Raw genomic sequence first — 22,205 nt, forward strand, 5'->3', positions numbered from 1 at the left:
TCCATGTAGAGGCCTTGATTCCTCATACATAGGAGTATTAGCTACTGTTTCATGGACCATGCGAGCCACTTGTGGTGGTGTTAGTCTTGACCTTGCTCTGCTACCCTGTCCAGCAACTTACTCAAGCTTGGTCCCTCACCTTTGTGCTTCCCCATCTGATATGCATATTGCTTTGCACTTTGTAGTAAAGCGTTTGCCATATCTGAAATGCACGCATCATACAAGCTAACCTTTTCCTTATATCCTTCACCAGCAAGCCAACTCCCATGTACACTTTCAAATAAGTTTGTTCGAGGGGTTTGTGCTAAATCCACCGAGCTTAAGACCACCTGCACACAAGAGGTTTCATACAAGAATTCATAAAATTGACTCCAATGCAAATGCATCCATACAACATATCAGTTCTCCATAAAATTTCTCACCCTTGACATGAGGTTGCCCCAATGTGCTATTCGTACTTCCCACCAACTCATCCACGTATCCATCACTGATAGTTTTCCCTCATGAACATGTCCATTTCTCCACCACTCACAAATCTCTTTACTTTTTAAGAAAGCTGACTCCTTATTGGTTGCCAATCTCCATTCTTCACACAAGTCAATATGGTGTTGTCGACTTTCTGCCTTCACGCATTGTTTAGCATGCTTCATCAAACTTTGTTTCCAATGGAATAAGCACGTTCGCTCCCTGTCCTCCATAATGTTGTGCGGACCCCCATTGAAAACGGTCCTAACTGCACACCAATTAGACCCTGCTTCATCAGCCATAAACCCATAGAAGTGTGCGGGTGCATAACCGCATTGCTCCATTGTGCTATTCAGCATTTCCCAAAATAGTACTTGGCTTTTTGTATCCTCCTCCTTCATTTCGCATGTGGTAATTGTCAACAGCTCTTGAACACTATAAGATTTTGGAGATAACTTTTTCAGTCAGCTATCATTCAAGGTAAATGAAAGAAATGAAAAAATTGGAGTTCGTAGTCTCACCTTGGGTCGTAAACATGACAAGCCATTGTTGACCAACCAAAAACTCGATGAGTGTGATCAAACAAAACCCAGGACTTTGACAAGTCACCTCCACTGTCACACCGCATGCGATTCACCAAGTCCACGCCTGATGCTGGTCCTCGCAAAGACATCTTAAAGACATAACATTTGTCATCAGGGCCACCTTGTCCTCGGAAACGGCTACCTTGTATAAATGAATAGCGAGATCTTCTCTATATAAGAAGGATGCTATCAAAGCCCTCTCCTGCTGGCATCAATTTTCTTTTCTCCTGGGATACAATGCGTCTAAACCTAAAAAACATAATTTCACAATAAAGAGAGGACCGAATGTAGAAAAATACTTCCAAATATAATTAAGTTATAGAGTGAATACTCACCTCTGGTTTTCCACAAGAGGACTCAACTCCTCCAAAAAATTGCAGAGCTCATGATCCCCAATACTTGTAGGTAGCTCATCATTTTGATTCATCATGGAGGAAAATAGCATATCCTTCACAATATCCATCTGTATTTTTCGAGGACCAGCACTTCTCTGGGTTTTCAGCACTTGAGAAACAAACATTTTCACGCGCTCCAACATTGACCTTGAAGTTCCTGGCTGAACTGGATGTTCATGCAGCCCAGTGTGGAGCATCATTCTTGTAATAGTTGTGTCACGAGGCATTACGTAATACACAATACATCTACACACTTGCACACAATGTGCAGTTTTGTGACAAAAGTGACAAACTATTTTAGATTTCTCATCCTCTGTCAAAAGTCTAATTGCAATCTTTTTTGTCAGATGTCCATGAAAGAAGGTGTTGTTATACCTTTTATTGTTCAAGTAAAAAGGACAACTGAGCCTATGGCACTCCAAAGTACCAACACAATAGCTAATACGCACGGTACAACTTACAGACATGTTTGATGTTACTGGACGTGTCCATAGGTGACCATCATATTTTTGCTCCATTCCATCCATATTTCCTATTTTGCCATATGTTGGTGGAAACTCTAGGATGGAATCACCATCATAATGTCTTGGCACCTCCTGGACTTGGATGACTCGAGTAACTTTTTCCAACAATGAACGCAGAAGAGAAGGTTGCTCCTTCTTACGAAGAACCGAAAGTATACTCTCTGAAGCAATACATTCATCTTCAGAGATCTTGTGCTTTGAACCTTTTGGATTTCTTAGGCCTTCACCTGGTTGCAAAATAGTTGCTGAGCCATTCAAGTCACTCTCAGAGGAGGAGCTCGAGATATGAACATGGGTGTTTTGTGTCCCTAATTCTTTATCCACTGAACTCTCCAAATGTCGGACATCTTGGGCAATGTCGTCAGCACTAGAATCAAGACTATCAGCAGCACAAAGAGGACTACATTGTAGCATATATGTTTTACTTCGAGAAATATCTATGAGGTAGTTTTTATTGCCCTCCATATCAGAATGAGCGATGATTTCCTGTAGGCTTCCATCGGTCCTAGTAGCTTTCACTCCAGAAAGGGCGTGTGAAGAAGGCAAAAACAATGTAGATATCCGTGACTGACAAGCGTGGTCTGGTGGAGAAGTATTAAAGTTTGAGATTTTTTGCTACTGCCATCAAGCTCCCACTCAAAGGTAACAGTGTGCTCCATAGGGAAGGCAATATGAAGATGCAGAAAGGACAGGAGAGACGAAAATGTGAAACAGAAAGGATAGGAGAGACGAAAATGTGAAATGAAAATATAAAAACGAAGGAACAGGTGGAGCAATCACGATTGAGAATGAAGGAGGTTGAAATGATAAAACAAGGTGGAGCAATCACGATTGAGAATGTAGGTGGTTGAAATGATAAAACAAGGTGGAGCAATCACGATTGAGAATGACCACGATAAAATTTTTTAATAAAAAATATACAAATATATATGTATCTACAAATATATAAAAAAATACACAAATATATACATTTATTGATTCTAAGTGTTATTTTAATAAAAAGCTTCTCTCTTTGTAAATACACACACACATGTTTATATTTATATTATTATATTGTATAAATTCTAGGCTAAGAACCCCAGATGGGGATATATGTAAATACACATACACACATGTTTATATTTATATTATTATATTGTATATATTCTAGGCTAAGAATCCCCCGACGAGGATATATGTATTTTAGTGTGTGTGTATTTACAAAGAGACTAGTCTTTTACTTATTTTAGGATATACAAATATATTAGATTATATATCTAGTAGGCTACACACACACCACACACATTTATTAACATCAATATATATATACATATTTAAATAGCCTAAACTATAAAATGTACCTGTGTACAATAAAACACATATAGCTTAATACATTTTTAGACATATATATATATGTGTGTGTATATGTATCTATTTTTAGGCTAAGTATGTTTTAGGCCACACAACATATGTGGTGCTTAGTTTAAAGGGTACACGAAGAAAAGAGATATTTAGGGTACATGAAGGATACTTTCAACTCAGCAAGCAGGCAGACGAATGCAAGAGAAGAGGTGAGTTTTTTTTTTCATTTCTCGATTTTTCTCTGTTCTTCTTTTTTGTGCGCCGGCAGCGGCTTCGTTGGAGGTGTACGTTGTAGCTTTCGTATGCGGTGACGGTGTTGAGGACGTCTAGTTTGTGGCGTAGGCGGAGACGATGTTGAGGAGGTCAAGTGTGAGGAGATGGGGGCAGCGCTGGCCGCAACGCCTCCATCGCCTCTCCTCCAGCATGTCCACTTCCCCGGCAGAGCCTGGGGATGGTCTGCGCTAGGCCTGGGGATGGTCTGCGCTAGCGTAGACCATCCCCAGGCTCTGCCGGGGGAGTGGACATGCTGGAGGAGAGGCGATGGAGGCGTGTATGAGCAAATGTAGAGGTTGAGCCGGTGGCGTTTGAGGAGGTGGAGGTGGTGTAGGAGGTGGAGGCGAAGACACAGGCGTCGCTGGACGTTTTGTTGAGGAGGCGGAGTTTGAGAAATAGCTGGAGAAGACGACGTTAATAGCTGGAGAAGACGACCTTAATAAGCCATGCTTGTGCATTTCCACCCCCCCCGGCAGAGCCGGGGGATGGTCTGCGCTAGCGCAGACCATCCCCCGGCTCTGCCGGGGGGGTGGAAATGCACGAGCATGGTCGCTTATCCTTGCATTTGGAAGGTTTCGCTTACCCATGCATTTGGAAGGTTCTCTGTAGAATTCGAATTCGAGCAACAATTTTTTCCAGTGATATTTTTCCTTATCTCTAGCGTATTCCGAAAACATTGATATTTTTCATTTATCTCTAGCGTATCTCTAGCGTATTCCTTATCTCTAGCGTAGGCGGGTATCTCTCCTTATCTCTAGCGTAGGCGGGTAACAATGGTTGAGAACTCTCCTTATCTCTTACATTTGGAAGGTTGCTCTCTCGAATGCAGGTGTAGGGGCTATTGGAGCACAATATTGTGCGTTGGCGCTCTAGAAAAAGAGGGCACACATTGCTTGGGGTGGAAGCATCAAGATGTACATAGGAGAGGGGAGGTGGGTGGGTGGGCACCTAAAGGAACCTAAATGTTAGGTACCTTATGTTTACCTTTTCCTATAAACATTAAGTACTTTAGTTCTACCACAACCTTTAGCCATATAATATATACATAGCATAGAGGTCATGTGAATTTATACACAACATAGAATTTTTTAACTCCCATTCAAATGTTAGATACCTTAGGCTTACCTTTACGTCCATTGAAATGTTAGATACCTTAGGCTTACCTTTACGTCCTTAGGCTTAGCACCTTTACTCCCATTCAAATATTAGATACATTAGGCTTACCTTTACTTCTCCCAATAGGAATAGGAAACTTTAAAGCACAAGCTCACACAACAGAGAGTCGTGTAAGTCCCATTTGAATGGTGCATTTCTTGTACGCATTGCTTGAACATATGGCACAATGAATTTGAGCTCACATTTGGCTATGGATCATCGTAATGATGATGACGAAGAAATGGGCAGACGAGTTCGGGTGCATTTCTCAGTAGTAAGGCTTGCATAATGGTTCTTGCACCTGCACGTTCTTCTACGCTTATATCATGGTCCTCTCGGACGAAACACTGCAATGGGTTTGCATCACTGCCACCATGAACAGCCAATATATATTAGCTCCTTCAATGGCTCTTGTATTAAGCTAGGAAGCTCAGGTTTATTGGTTTCTCCTAAAATGTGCACTCTAACTAGAAGAGCCCATTTTGCAACTCTAGCTCTTCAATATAATCCGTGGCTTCACTTCATGTCTATGCTATTCTCTCTCTCCCCACACACACACACACTAGTAGGAGATGTTTGTGTGTGAGGTTGATGTTTTCCTATATACATGAAGTAGGGTTTATGTGTGATTCAGCTCAAACTTTTTGCTACTCATATTCAGGGCAAAAGAAAGGAAGATGGCTCCAAGAAAAGTAGGAAAACAACAGGCAAAGACTAAGAAAGGTATATGATGTGAATAGCCAAGATTCTATTGAGATTGTGTTTTATTGTTTTAGATATGCTTACTTGGGCTTGGTGTGTGTGTCTTATAGACAACAGGGGATACTCACTAAGATCTGGGCGTGTTTGTTTGACTCTTAGCGAGGAAGCTCAATCACGGACACCTTTGTCCTCACATGTATCTCCTGTTAGAGAGGAAACAGAAGCGCATAATTCTCTTGGTCATGAGGAAGAAGTGCTTGTGTTGGAGAACGAAATGAGCTCACCTCCTCCAACTCACACGGAGATTCCTGAATCTAGTACTGGTCAAGGGGAGACCCATAGAAGGCTTCTTGGAAAATCTATTGAATTGGGATTGCTTGGTGATGTATTCACTAAGTTTTTTGTGCAACGCAATTCCTCTACCCCATTGGTCCCTTTATGCAGGCTGATTCCAAATGAATCCATCCGTACAGTTTCTACCCAACTTGAGGTGTTTCGTGATTCTTTTGACTTCCATGGTTATGTCGAAGCATCTCCTCCTTTTTTAGTTTCACTTACATGTCCAGGAAGCTCTATGTATTTCGCGGTCACACAAATAGACTTGCAAGAATGGGGACCAAACTGGGTGGTACAACATGACAGATTTGAGGATGAAATCAGAGAAACTGAGTGGGAGGATCTCAGTGGTAAGAAGTTTCTTGTATGGGATGGCAATCATCGTGTGAAGGCATGGATGTCTCGAGTGCGCAAAGGTATGTTCTTTTGAATGTCATAGAGTGATTTTATGCAGCATTAAAAGTAATATATTGTAATATCTTTATTTTGCTTTCTCTAGCTTGGTCTCATAGCCCCTCATGCCATGTCCGGGTCAAATGTCAATTTTTGGTTGTGGACAAGAAGCAAGAAGGAGAATTGCTATTGGCTTTGCGATCTCAAAATGAGTAAGTGATCTCTCTCTACTTAATTATGGACATTGTGAAGTCATAGTTAAGTTCTTAGCTCATTGTGACTCTTTACAACACAGATTGGTGCGCACTAGTGTTACACCCACATTGTCACATGAGATCTTCATGTTTCAACGATTTGGAATGGCGGACAAATCATCCATATTGGACTACCTTGGTGAAGACGTAAGGAGGTGGGCTTTAATGGAGCTTAGTTTGGAGCGACGAAGTGGAGAGCAATGGTACAATGCTCCAGCTACAATCTTGGCACAGCTTGTGTGGAAGGTAGTGTTTGCATTTCCCATCTTTTATTAATAAACGGATTATCAATGTTTTTTAATCGTGTGAGTGATAATGAGTCCTTTTCGTTATACGTAGACACCGTTTGAAAATGCGGTGAAGCAAGCTATATCATGCATTGATAGACATGCCATGGGGTTGCAAGAATATGAGACAAAATGTGAGAAAGCCAGACGTGGTGTAGAGCAAACATTTCGAGATAGAGCGTACAAGATGCTCATAATTGCAAACCCATCCAATGGTGATGCATTCTTTCAACTCGTATATAACTATGATTGGTCCAAGAAGGGATTGGTTGCTCTGACCAAAGAAAAGCTCTACACAGTCGCCATATCTCGGATTTCAACTCAAAGGTATGTCACATGTCAATAAACCTCCCTTAACATAAACTAACCTTAATATCTAATCTCTTATGGTTTTGGTATGATGCTGAAATAGGAAGACGGAATTGCTTCAAATGCTTATGACCGGGAGGGCAAAGGACAAGGTAATTTCAGAGATGTTTGGGGATAACAAAAAGACGTTGCTGCATATGAAGAAAGAGTTGTATTGGGAAGAGCTAATAGGGGAGGCAAACTCTATTTTGGAGGGTTTATTGGTATATGATGATGTTGTCTACATCCCACCATTTATGCAATGGGTGCAAGAGGAGAGATCGAAACACATACCATGGGCCTTCCATGAGGTGTGGGCAAAGATTGGAAAAGTAAAGGAAGGCCAAAAGCAACCTGAGGTGGAGAATGCCGCAAAGAGGGTTGTCTATAGGTATATATCTTCTAATGCCATTACATTTTTGTAGAAAATACATATACGCTTTTAAAAAAATATTTTAGTACTGTTTGTTTTATTTTGGACATGTAGGTGGGTGCAGCTACTCATTGGCCAAGGTCTAATGGACGAAGAGACGGAAGCAATCAAAGAATGGGTAGATCCAAATTCCTCGGAAACAATGTACCCGAAGGAATGGGTTGAGAGAGGGGTTTCTGATTGGGAATTTAAGAGATGTCCTTGGTGGTTGGACTATCCTCTAAATCATGTGCCTCCAAGTGAGGAGCTCCTAGAAAAAGGTACTTTTTTGCTTTCTACTGAATTACATGCATGTAAATGTAAATGTATATGTTTATGTAAACCTTCCTACCTATACATATGTAAACTATCCATATGCATATACATATTAGATACATATACATACAGATATATACATATACAAATACATATGTATATACATATGTATATATACATATGCATACATAAATACATACCTACATACATACACTAAATTCCTACATACATACAAAGTTCATGTTACATTTAAGATTTGGCATGTTAGATTTTAAAGAAACATTGTTAAGTTTTGATATATACATACCTACATACATATACATATAAATAGATACATATACCTACATACATATACATACACATACATATACATAGACACATGCCTACATACATATACATACCTATACATATACATAGATACATACCTACATACATATACATATACATATACATATGCATATACACATACACATACATGTACATATACATATACATAGATACATATACATCTACATACATATACATATACAAAAAGGTATGGGGATTTTTACCTTTTTACTAATTATCTTGATCTATTTCTTGAAGAATTTAAGAATTGCCAATCTGAGCTTGAAAGAGAGCCCCCAACTCAAGAAGACTCTAGAATACCTTCCCCACAGCCAACAATCTTGACCCAGTCTCCAGTAGTTGGATCCTCGCGCGTGCCCCCAAAACCATCCACACCACTGTCACGAGTGCCACAATCACACCAAGAGCATACATCTACATCATCTCAAGTGCAACGTGAGAGGCGAACAAAGAGACGTCTTGACATTATGCATGATGTTCAAGAGGGAGACCCCACAAATGAAGATCAAGAGAGAGACCCTCAAGAGGGGGAGGTGTCAGGACAACGTGACATCATGGACATGACTAGTAAGAGTACTTTCCATTGCAAATTTATTTTGAGAAGTGTGTGCTTTCGAAATGCATCTCATTTTTTGTCTTGTTTACTTGCAGGTGAGAGATGTTTTTCACACATATTGCTGGTAGACATCCACACTCTTTCGGAGGGCTCAGATAGGTAAAAAGAATAATTTCACCATATAATTAGTTTTCCAAGTTGTACCTACCAAAACCAAACATCATAAATCTTTTATGTAGTGTGGAAGAATTTTTGATGAAGATTCCCAAGGCTCTATCTCATAGAGGTGCTCCCTCAGATACAGTGGCTCGCCTCGTATGGGCTGACTTTCCTACAGGTTTATAGGTTGTTGATGTAGATACAGATGGGTGTCCCTCATGGAATCAAGTTTCTTCATCATTGATACGTGCCACACTCAGTTTTGTTGGTTTGTTTGTGGCTGATGAGGGTTGGTTTGTGTGTTTGAGTCTAATGGATCAACTTCCTAAAATATATTCCATGGGAAAGAAAGTTGGATTGGTCATGCATCGAACAATGTCTGTTCATGTGGAATCAAGTTATTTGTATGACAATGGAGAACGGGTAAGTCATAATCTCTGAAATATTTCCCTTTGTGTATACATGTTATGTGGTATGGATATCCAAACATAATGTTTTCTCGTTATGGTAGGTGGATACATTGGCGCTTAGTATGTTCTATCGAGTAAATTGCCATGTCCCTATTATTGATCGTGAGGCTGGGCAAAATGTTTCAAAGAAGTTATTCAATGCTCAACAAAATTTCATTTTTGAGAAGAATAAGAAGCATCCATTCCAATGCACAATGGTCTTGGAGCGCTACATTCGAGGTGGTGCAGAAAGATCTCTTATGTTCTTTAGGTGAGATAATTTTCATTCTGGTCATTTTCATAGCTACTTTTTCAAAATACTTAGATGCACGTTTATGATTGTATTTCATTGTAGGTGGCTAGTGGAGACCTTCTCAAGTGAAGGAGATAGTGTCTTGGACGTTTTTGCGGGATGTGGAGGCTTGGGACGTGCATGCCAAGAGTTAAAAAGGCACTATATGGGGATAGAGAATGACATGGAGGTAGCCAAAGCATGTCTGGGAGATTTCTCATTAGGTCGGGATGACATGTAGAAGAATGCTATAATTAGAATGCTATAATTTGTGGATCAAAAGACTTTGTATTCGAGATTGTCATGGTTTGGAAGTTTAAAGATCGATATATACATTTTTGATCTTTAAAAGATTGTGTTTTATATTTAAGTAAGTAAGAAAGTATGTATGTATGCAATGTATGTATATATGTTAGTGCTGCGTAGGTGGCTCTTGTATATATGTATGTATGTATATGTATATGTATGAGGTGTATGAATTTAGGTAGATATATGTATATATATAATTATATCAATAAGTATGATGTGGATCAAAGACTTTGTAATCGAGATTTTCATGGTTTGGAACTGTAAGATTCCTCCCCAGCCTTCGAGGTATACAGGAGTAAGAATCTCCCTTTCTGATCTTATAATTATTCCCTCTCTAAAATAAAAGAAAGTTCTGTTTAACAAAGGAAGACCCTTTTCCTAGAATACTTCTCAAGAGTCCCACCTGTTTTAAGGATTCAGAACAATGAGTTCAGAAGTGAGAATCGATGTTTTGGATATCAAGGTTTTGGTCTTCATTCGAGTACGGCCCAAAAGAAGTTCTTTATCTCTTGGGGAGTATATGAAGTTATCCCCCAGATATTGTGAGCCTTATATCTGAATTCAATGAAAGTAGGTGACTTAGCCTACAAGCTTCTTTTATCTCTTCATCTCAAAATTCTTAATGCCTTCTATAGAAAAATGTGTCAAACCCAAATCATGGAAAGACGGTAAAACTTCAGTGGCAAGTTACCGTTGGCTTCTAAGTTACGCTAGCTCCTTCCTTTATATAAGTCGTAACTTTTACTTGTCGCTCACAGTAATCTTACTTCCATCGATCTCCTTTCTTTCTTAATCTCCTTCATGGCTTGGCAACAAGAACTAGTTTTATCCCTAATGATTTCTCACCTTCAAGACGCAAGGGAGTCTGTGAAGAAAGATTTTATAGAGCAGTATGAGCGCTCACTTTTCCCTCACTTGGGAACTTCTGTAGCGCAGACAAAATGGCGGACCTATCAAGACATAACTAGGGTAACACCCTGGGGTCAGCAGCACTTTCGTAACAATGTTCGCTTGGCCATGGTTATTGAAGCTTTGGGTTTGGGTCCCCGATACTACTGCGTCATGAGATCAAGGCATCCTGGGTTTTCTGAGCGGGTCTTCTTACTGGCGTGTTTTCTTCCTCATGAGAAGATATGCCTTTACCCCGTTTTTGGCTTGCCTCTCAGAGGTCCTTTTGTTAGAACACCTCATACCACTGAGATAGGCGCAGCAATAACCCACAGAATCATTCCCATAGATGAGTTACCTTATACTTGTGCAGCTTGTGAGGACTGCTTTTGTGATCATATGATGGACGGGCTTATGGAAGTGTAAAGTGTTCCTCTATCTTTACTGTATAAGTTCCGAGAATGAATAAAGTTTAAATCTTGTTCGTATTTTGAATCTTGCTCTCTTTAAGACTTATCTTGGTGGTTAATCTTGATTAAAATTTTTCTCTAAGTCTCATATTCGTGAATCTTGCGAAATTATCACAAGTTGCGAGATGAGGACATCTCGCGTTTTTTAAGTGAGGTAGAATGTAAGATTCCTCCCCCAACCCCTTTTTGATGTCTAGTATCTTCCCCTGTAATCAACTCTCTTCAGAAATATAAAGACCCTGTTGCTAACTATTTTAGCCTAGAGAGAGAAAAATTATTCTAGAGAGAGAATATTCAGATTTTGAATATTTTTGGATAGAAAAATATCTCTTATAATTCAGATGAGTTCCCCTGAAACAGAAATTCAAAAAGAATTTTCCAATGTGCAATTGGAATTAATTGGAAATAGGTATAAAGAACCTTAGTCTAAGGGTCTAGATTTTCAGAAATCTTTAGACTATGGTCCAATTAAGGTTCCTATGGGCCAATAGCATCAATCCATGTGTAGGGAAGAGATAAATCCAAATTTGTAAAAAGAAGATACCCAAAAATGAGTAAATGCTCACATAAGGTGAAGAGTTGAAAATGTACAAGGTTTATTAGTAAAAAACTATGAGCAATATTAAAAATATGAGATATTTTGGGTATCCAAAAATGAGTAAATGCTCACATAAGATGAAGAGTTGAAAATGTACAAGGTTTATTAGTAAAAAACTATGAGCAATATTAAAATGATGCCATTATGACACATATGTAAGGAAAGGGAATTCTTTAAAGGAGGTGCATATTTCACATAAGATGAAGAGTTGAAAATGTACAAGGTTTATTAGTAAAAAACTATGAGCAATATTAAAATGATGCCATTATGACACATATGTAAGGAAAGGGAATTCTTTAAAGGAGGTGCATATTTCACATAAGATGAAGAGTTGAAAATGTACAAGGTTTATTAGTAAAAAAACTATGAGCAATATTAAAATGATTCCATTATGACACATATGTAAGGAAGGGGAGTTCTTTAAAGGAGGTGCATATTTCACATGCTTGAATGAGTTTTAAACTCATAAAAATTGAGATATTTCATCTCTCCTCTCTCCTCATTCAAGTCTAGTTCCAAAAAGTTAGCTTAACTGACCTAAAAATGGTCAAATATTGACCAAACTGATTTAGAAAATTCTAGAATCAGTTTGTTTGGTTAGGAGCTCAATTTTTTCTATAAATAGAAGCCTCCCCCTTGTTGAAAAATAGTTAGTGTTTATGCATCGTTACTCTACTCCACCTAAGCCAAGAACTGTGAATTCATTTAATAATTCACTAGTTTTTGGAGCTTCCCTCTTTCTTCAATCCCCATTAGTGGCTCCATCAACATACTTAACCAATTGATTGGTTGGGGGCCTCTACCGTGAACAAAGAATCAAGCAAGTTGTAAGGTAATTAGTGAATATTGATCTTTCTATAATTTCTCAATGTTTCTCTCTTCTCAACCCCTCTCAAGCTTGAGAAGTTTAATTGGTATGGTTTTTTTTAAATACTATTGAAGTTTGAATAGTAGTGAAGAGTTACATAAGTTAATAAATGCTATTGAAGTTAATTTTCATTTATGTTTAAATTCTAATGATTTTTATGTAAATTCTCTCTCTCACTCAAGAAATGGTCATACTCATGACCCGTTCTCAATCCAAATCAAGCTTTTCATAAAGCTTTTCCTTAACCCAAGATTAAGCTATGCTTGAGGCCAATTTAATGGCTTTTTTCTATGCTTTTAGTTTAGGCATATTGATGATTCAATCCACTATAGATTAATGATCCAATTAGAGATCATTTTAATCATTTCCTTAATGATAAGCTTTATCCCTTAGAAAAAATTGAGATTTATCAGTCATAGCAGCGGAGCTATGGCAAAATTTTTATAAAAATTATGCATAAAATAATTTCATTCAAAGCATAAAAAGAGGACTTCCTACCATATTCTAGGAATTATCATCCTAGATTAATTGAAAGAATTTCATTATAATCATGGAGAAATTGAATTTTAATATCATGCATAAAGGATAATTTTTTTATATCAAAAGTGTTACTTTTATCATTTTTAATTTTCATGCATAGAAGTATGCATAAAGGAAAAAATTTTATATCAAAAGTGTTACTTTTATCATTTTTTAATTTTTCATGCATAGAAGTATGCATAAAGGAAAATTTTTTATATCAAAAGTGATACTTTTATCATTTTTAATTTTCATGCATAGAAGTATGCATAAAGGATAATTTTTTTATATTATAAGTGTTATTTTTATCATTTTTAATTTTCATGCATAGAAGGATGCATAAAGGAAAATTTTTTATATCAAAAGTGTTACTTTTATCATTTTTAATTTTCATGCATAGAAGTATGCATAAAGGATAATTTTTTTATATCAAAAGTGTTACTTTTATCATATTGGATTTTATGCATAGAGGTATGCATAAAAGTTGAATATCTTATTATAAAAGTGTTACTTTTAGCATAATTGAATTTCATGCATAGAGGTATGCATAAAAGATATGGGAAGTGATAAGATATGATAAGATGCATGTGGATGTGGATGTGGATGTATGGATGTGAATGTGGATGTGGATGTGGATGTATGGATGTGGATGTGGATGTATGAATGTGGATGTATGGATGTGAATGTGGATGTGGATGTGGATGTATGAATGTGGATGTATGGATGTATGAATGTGGATGTATGGATGTGAATGAGGATGTAGATGTGGATGCATGGATGTAAATGTGGATGTGGATGTATGGATGTAGATGTGGATGCATGAATGTGGATGTATGGATGTGAATGTAGATGTGGATGTATGAATGTGGATGTATGCATGTAGATGTGGATGCATGAATGTGGATGTATGGATGTGAATGAGGACATAGATGTGGATGTATGGATGTGAATGTACATGTAGATAAAGATGTATATATGTGAATGGGAATGTGGATGTGGATGTATGTATGCATGTGGATGTGGATATGGATGTGTATGTATGAATGTGGATATGGGATGTGGGTGTATAAATGAGGATGTGAAAATGGAGATAAGCATGTAGATGTGGATGCATGAATGTGGATGTATGGATGTGAATGAGGATATAGATGTGGATGTATGGATGTGAATGTGCATGTAGATATGGATGTATATATGTGAATGGGAATGTGGATGTGGATGTATGTATGCATGTGGATGTGGATATGGATGTGTATGTATGAATGTGGATATGGGATGTGGATGTATAAATGAGGATGTGAAAATGGAGATAAGCATGTAGATGTGGATGTATGGATGTGAATGTGGATGTGGATGTGGATGTATGGATGTGGATATGGATGTGAATATATGATATGTGATGTGAAGGAATCTGAAGTGAAGAGATGGAAAATGATATGATTGGATGAGTACACATATAAATGAAATGTGGAATAAGTAATGTGGATTGCATGTGGGATAATGTGGAAAAATGAGAGTTAATATAGAAATTGTATTTGTAAACTGTTTGTAAATGCTGTTTGTAAATGGCTGTTTTATGTCAAGAATGCTGGGAAAGCATTTTGACCGTCTTGTGATTAAGGTCGTGGAGACCTAACTGATAAAGTTGCAACTGCTGACGGAGAGTCAATGAAGGACGTCTCGCGTAGCAAGGTCGGCCGAGGTCTTGACCAGCCTCGGTTCGATTAAAATGGTGAGCTTCCGGTACGGTGGATGAGGGACCAAGGAAGCGGCCTATGAGTGAAGCGCTAGGTCACCTGCGAAGGATCCTAGAGGGTGCTGACCATACGGTGCTCGGGCTCTGGGTCGCCCAGGATACCCACGCGTGCGTCGAGGAAGATATTGGAACAAGGAGTAAGAGTTGTTTTGTGAAACCGGGCATGGATCTGGTTGACTGACCTTGCTGGTCCTCAACGGATGAGTCCATGGCTCTTTTATATGGATCTGTTGGTTGATCTTGCTGATCTTCAACGAGAGTCCATCTTGATAAGTGATTATATTGCCGAGTATTATGGGCTAGGAACTATGGAAACGGCCTCTGTGTGGACAGGTGGTGAGCGTTCTAGTTGCCAATGATGCCATAGATACTCTGATGAAGGAATGATGGGAAATTATGAATCAACTGGATAAATTGGGAGATTGTGATCAGTGGTACTATGGTTTCATTAAAGGATTGTTTTAAAGTTAGCTGATGCTAAGAAAAAGGCAATTTTCATATTGGGTGTGTAAGTGGTGTGGCTAGTTTTATGTTTGCATGAAATTCCGGCTAGGGGACCTTGGAACTCTTTTCCTTGGTACCCGGGACAAAACCTAACCAAATTCCAAATTGGATCCCATCACTACAGTGGTTGGGCGGTTGGCTAACCCATGGGATCGGATGGGGTTAGGCTGGACTGATGGATCCGTAAACCGAGACTCAATTTCTGTTATTACGATAAATGAAGTAAGTCCCGGATAGTAATTGTTCTATGGATAGGAATCAACGGCTGTGCCTCTTGATGGGGAAAAAAGCGTTGATCCCAATGATCCAAGTGCAAGTTTCTTCCTTGATCCGACCAAGTATCTTTATAGGTGCAGTTGGATCAGCGTGATCAGTAATGATCTTGACTACGTTAGAGTAAAAAAAATTATCCTGGTGGAATCGCCCGTGCTTTCCGGGTAAGGGGAGTTTTTCCGGGTTCGGTTTTGGAAAAACCGACGGATTAGTCTCTTGTCCGGATATCCGTGACGAGGCCCCGAATGTGGGACCCCTGTCCCGTGCGAGAAGTACTACTTCCGCTGCTAGTACCCGAATCCGTTGCTCGGTGGGAACAGGGGGATCTCACAGGAACTTTACAGATCGATATATATATTTTTTATCTTTAAAGGATTGTTTTTTATATTTAAGTAAGTAAGAAAGTATGTATGTATGTATGTATGTATATATGTTAGTATGTATGTAGGTAGCTCTTGCATGTATGTATGTATATGTATATTTTGTATGTGTATATGTATGAGGTGCATGAATTGAGTTACATATATGAATATATGTAATTATATCAATAAGTATGATGTGGATCAAAAGATTGAAATTTATATTGTTGATCTTTCAAAGCTTGTTATTTATATGTAAGTAAGTTCTTGGTCCTTTACAAAGCTCATAGTAAGTTCATGGTCCTTTGCAAAGCTCGGACTCCTTGTTCATTGCTCCAAAAAGCTCGGCAAAAAAAGCTCGCAAAAAAAATCCCCCGTATATATACAAGTGAAAACATATATATGAGATATAAATATGAAAGTAAGCATAGCATAGTCTTTTTTTATGTTAATACTATTTTATTTAATAGATAAAAAATATTTATTAAATATAAAATGGATGAGTAGAGAATATGTAAGTATGAGGAGTGAGAGGGAGGAAGAGAGAGAGAGAGATGGAGAGAAAAGTGATTAATATATTTACAAATAACTATGTAAAAACTCAGGGGATTCTCATAAGGTGCGGCCATTTTAAGGTTGCAAATTTGCATGGCTCATACTTAGCTCTCCCCCTAGTCTAGAGACATTGATGTCACTAGACCAACGATGGGTGTCTTTTTTCTTTTTTTTCTTTTTTTTTTGGAGGAGTGAGATTCACTCTTTTACTCCAGTACCTATGTGAGGACTTTCAGCACTTGGTGAAGTTGAACGAGCCAGTGGATTTGTTAGTTGTAGATAAGGCTTGAGCCTCCAACCATTAACCCTAGTTTTGTGGACCTTCCCTGAAAGATCTTGGAGTCTGTAGCTCCCATTATCAAATTTCTTCTCAATGAGAAATGGCCCTTCCCACCTAGGTAAAAACTTGCTGTCATGGCGAAAGTCAAGTCGGCTGTCATTCTTGAGAACCATCATTCCTTCTTCCAACCCTTTTGCCTTTAGCTTCTTGTTGATATTTTCCCGTTGATCTGTTGCTTGTGCAATGTAATAGTCGATGGAGTCTTCTCTATCTAGTTTTAACCTTTGCAAATCCAAGATTCTTTGATCTAAAGTGCTACTCATCTCCTCCTTAGCTTTTGGAAGAAGTTGCAAATTTGTCAATTCTGCTTCAATGGGGAGAAGTGCCTCTTGGCCATAAACCAAATGAAAAGGGGTAAACTGAGTAAATACCTTGAAGGAGGTCATCCTATATGCCTATAGTGCAGCTGTCAAGTGCTTGTCCCAGTCATGCGGGTTGTCTTAGTAATAATCTTGCATATTACACCATTTACTTTTTCGACAAGACCATTACATTGAGGATACTAAGGTGTGGAATGGACATGCTTCACCTTAAGCTTTCTTAAGAGATCCTCCAAAAGCTTGGCTCTAAAACCTGGACCTCTATCAAAGAGTATCTCCAAGGGTGTACCAAACCTGCTACAAATATGATCAAACACAAACTTTGATACTTCTTCAGCTGTGACTCGTGTGGTGCTTGTAGCTTTAACCCATCGAGTCATGTAGCCACGATGATAAACATTTTCCCTATCTTTGTGTGAGGGAGTGGCCCAATGGCATCGATTCCCCACTTTTCAAAAGGCCCCCATAAGAAATTATTGGCACTCTAGGTTCATACATTAGTCGCCTATCTCTTGCCACTTGGCATGCCTTACAAGTTTTGCACCAATGTTGGACATCACGTTGTTGTAAGCTTGGCCAAATGAACCCTGCTCGTAGAATCTTCCTACTAGTGATTTCTTGAGAAAAATGTCCACCACAAACATCATCATGACAAGATTGAAGAATTTCCTTAATTTCCTTTACACATGGCACTCTCCTTAGCACTAAGTCTTTTCCCTTGTGATACAAATCTTCCCCTATGAGTTGGTATGTTTTTGCACCTTATCCAATCATTTAGGGCACTCACCAGTTTCCAAGAAGGAGAGAATGTCTTGTAGCTCCTCTTGACCTTGATACTTTGGTTGATCCAATTTTACAGCTCCTATGGTTGCTTGTAACTTCTCACTAGCAAGAGAGTCTACTTCCTTGTTGTTGATCCTTACAATGTGTTGTACTTGTGTATCTTCAAATTCCTTCATCAAATCTTTAACCCTTTTAAGCCATTCAAATAAGGTGAAGTTCTTGCATGCCCAAGTCCCTTGAATTTGCCTTATGATTGACTAACAAAGCATCACCTTTTATTATGAGTTTTCGTATGCCAAGCTCTATGCACACTTCTAGTCCCATTGTTAGTGTAGCATACTCAGCTTCATTATTTGAATGGACATTCAATAGGCTAACTGCTTTCTTTACCATGATTTCCTTGTGAGGATCTATAATGATGATGCCTCCTACTTCTTTGTCTTGTGATCGTTGATAGGCCCCATCAAAAAACAAGGTATGTGCCCCAACAAGCTCTAGTTGTTGAGGTGAGTTGAATCCTTGCTCTTGGATGTCGAATCTTCTTTCTTCTCTCTCATTTTGTATGTGAGAATGTTTGCAAGGCTTGCCCTGGTGCTATCTTCGATCTGAAATGTGTAGTCAAATTCTTGGAGTTCTAAAACCCACTTTGCAATCCTAGATGAAAGACTCGTATGTTGCATGACATATGGTAGATTGTGCTCCAGGGTGAGTATGACAAATTGGGAAGGTAGGAGATATGACCTAAACTTTCTTGTTGCAACTATAGTGGCAAATACCACCTTCTCAATCTCGGTGTAGCCTTTCTCCACTGAAGTCATCACTTTGCTTGCAAAGTAAATAGGCCGCATGTATGTAGTAGTAGGATCCTTTTGCATTAGAACTACCCCAATAGCTTCATGACCCACACTAGGGTGTGACATAATAGGTGCTCTTAGGATTAGGTGGCATTATAGTTTGTAAAGAGCTAAGCACCTCCTTAATCTCATTGAAGCATTCTTCATGTTCCTCTGCCCACTCAAATGTAGTCTGATGTGACAATCGATGCAAGGGAGAAATGATTTCTACCAATAGATATAAAGCGAGACATATACCTAGCTTTGTGATTGAAAGTCATTAGTTCCTTGATTGACTTGGGTGGTGGCAAAGAGATAATGGCCTCCACCTTAGAGGGATCCACCTGGATGCCTTGGGAAGAAACCACATGGCCTAGTAGTGTCACTTTTGATTGTGCAATATGGCACTTTTCTGGGCTAAGCTGGCCCCCATATTGATTAAGCCGTTGAAGACCCTCCTCTACCTTTTGACAATGAAGAACCCGACTACTATAGATACAAAAATCATCCAGTATACACGAATAGACTTTCCAAAGAATGGTTGAAAGACAAAGCTTGTGAATCTGGTGAAAGTACTAGGGCATTTGTGAGCCCAAATGGCATAACTTGATATGCAAAGCAACCCCAAGGAGTGATAAATGTAGTTTTATGTTGATCTCCCTCTGCTATCCTAATCTGGAAGAAATAGCCCAAGTACCCATCACATACAGTGTAGCGTTCATGGCCTGCCACCTCATTTAATATTTCATCTTGGAAGGGAAGAGGAAAGTGATCTCTTTTTGCTGATGCATTGAGGGGTTTATAGTCAACACAAACTCTCCATTTTCCATTTTATTTTGGAGTGACAACAACCGGTGATACCCATTCTGAGTTGGAGATAGGGTAAATGAAACCAGCCTCCTTAAGCAATCTATTTACCTCTGTTAAAGAGAGCTTCTTGTTGTACTGTCCCAAGTCGCCTTAGCTTCTGGACCACAGGCTTTGATCCTGGCTTTAGTTCAATGTGATGCTTGATCACATCCACACCCTTTATTTGTGAGTAATCTGTGATGAGTAATCTGTGATGAAGAGATAAGGATACCTTTTCAACATGTTGATATAAGATTCCTCCTCTTCATGGGTAAGGTCCTTTGCAAGCATCTTCTTAATCCTTTCTTCAAGTTGGTGATCTTCTTCATTAGGGGAAGCATAGTCTTCTTTTATCTTTGACTGTGGTGATGAGCTTTGAACCTCCTCAGTGTTGAAGACAATTCCCATCACATCGAGAGAAGAATCTTCCTCACTGGTTGATTCGTCATCTTCATTGGAGTATAGGCTTTCTTCACTATTGCTTCTATTTTCTTCATCAAAACCGTGGTCTCATAATTGAGGTCTAGCTGCTTTCCTTCACGCAAGTCATACACCACTGATCGACCCTTCTTGTGAGGACAAGTTGCCCACTTCCCCATTTTTTGATCTGCATTAACTGCAATGAGCCAAGGCCTCCCTAGAGTGATAGGGTAGCCCTCCCCCTTTGCTGGCATGACATATAAATCCACACATGTTTTGATGTTGCAAACAGAAAGTTCTACATTCTCAATGATTCCAAGACATTTGACACTAGAGCTATTTGTTGCTGATCTAGCTTGGCAATTGGATGACTTTGTGATTTCTAACCCTAGCCGATTCATTACTCTTTCTGTGATTACACACATTTGTGCCCCTCCATCAACATACACATTGGAAACTTTTCTACCCTCTGCATAGGCGCCAATAATGGGTTCTACATCATCTTGTAATCTTGAAGCCAAGACTTTTAAAGAAGCATTGGCTTTCTTTCTAGGCAACCTAGTGTTTACCAACTTAGGCCATTGCCTTCGAACTTTGGGTGAGAGTTGTAGGAGCTGAGGCCAAGAGATGTTTGGACGTTGGTCTTGCAAGTTGCCCAAGAGGTTGTAAGGCTCCATATCCTTTCCAAGAGGAAAATCATCCATGCCAATCTCCCTTTGTCTTGATCTTCTCTTCTTGCTGCTTTCAGCTTCTTGTTGCTTTCAGCTTCTTCCTTCTTTGTCTTCTTTCTCTCTTTTTTGGTTGTCTCTGTCTCCTCACTCTCCATGTCTTCATCCTTGTTATGAGCCCTTGTGCGTTTCTCTGCTGACATCAAAGTTCAAAGGAACCTCATCACTTGCCTCCTCTAACTTGATGATGTTGACTCCTTGTTCTCCTTCATTTTGTGGAAGGGGGGGAATGTAAGCAGGATTTTGTGGTGGTGGTGGTGGTCATTGAAGGATTTGTGGAGCTGGAGTAGCACCTTGTTGAACCATAAGTGGAGGAGGTCACGGACAATTGTACATGCCATGACCCGACTCATTACAATTCCAACATCTTAGCTCTTTTGGGCTTGTCTTGATTATGATTCCCCTCATAAGGTTGATTTCGTTGTTGCTGTTCCTGTACTAGATTCAAGGTGAGATTCTCTATTTGTTGGGTTAGTCATTGTAAGAGCTCTTGTTGAGACGTCTCTCCTACTTGCAATGGTTGTGTGGTTTGACTTCTCCTTTGTGTTTCTATCGGGCGTTCTATTTCCTCTCTTTCTACTAGTGTATTTCCCATTCTATGGGCCTGAAAGTTAAGCTTTCTGAACTTAGCAGTGGCTATCTCTCTTGCTTCTTCAAATGTGGATGGGAATTTCAATTCTACCTTGAGTCTTAATTATGGAAACAAACTTGCAATAAATCTCTCCCTCTTTAGGAAGTTTGGAGCACCCCCGTGATTTTCGAGGCCACCCATCTATCCCAAACATTTAAGAAAGTAACTTCATAAGAGGGATAATCAGTAAGAGTCCCTTGTTTATGTTAAAATAAGCACTACCAAATCCCTTCAGGAGTATTTCCGTGACTAAACTTGGCCAAAAAGGCTGTACATAGCCCTCCCCAATTGGATTTTATGTGTGGTGAAAGAGCCTCATACCATGTCCTAGCCTCTCCTTTAAGCACTAGAGGAAAGGCTCAAAGCTTCACTTGGCCTTGATCTCTTCCTGATATCAAGTGTGCCAAATCAAGGCTATCAAAGAAACTCTGGACCGTTCTCTCCCTGTTTACCATGAAAGGTTGGAAATGCACTAGCCATTTTGTTATTGTTGTTGTTTTTAAAAAAAAAAACTCTTAGAATGATACACAAATGGTTACTACCAAAGATGTCTTAGATTAAAATAAAGATATATACATAAAATGTTATCTCATACTTGATCATAGGTAAAATAAAAGGGTTTACAGAGGAATTGATCTCAGCTAAGCATGTGG

At 39.0% G+C, this 22,205-nt stretch overlaps 1 protein-coding gene and 1 pseudogene across 1 annotated transcript; both read right to left on the bottom strand.

Moving 5' to 3' along the window:
* Nucleotides 1-16,846: 16,846 nt before the first annotated feature.
* LOC147625510 (uncharacterized) lies at nt 16,847-17,374 on the bottom strand. Its single transcript, XM_086816991.1, has one exon. The coding sequence runs from the start codon at nt 17,372-17,374 to the stop codon at nt 16,847-16,849; it is 528 nt and encodes a 175-aa protein (XP_086673117.1).
* A 2,355-nt stretch (nt 17,375-19,729) lies between these two features.
* Nucleotides 19,730-21,693, bottom strand: LOC147625511 (uncharacterized; annotated as a pseudogene).
* Nucleotides 21,694-22,205: the final 512 nt, after the last annotated feature.

Source organism: Cibotium barometz, chromosome 23, assembly GCF_041138505.1.
Source record: "Cibotium barometz isolate CiBa-2024 chromosome 23, ASM4113850v1, whole genome shotgun sequence".
Lineage (NCBI taxonomy): Eukaryota > Viridiplantae > Streptophyta > Polypodiopsida > Cyatheales > Cibotiaceae > Cibotium > Cibotium barometz.

What these genes read in the sequence shown, in the direction of transcription:
- LOC147625510 (XM_086816991.1), bottom strand. Translation starts at nt 17,374, where the DNA reads ATGACCTCCTTCAAGGTATTTACTCAGTTTACCCCTTTTCATTTGGTT.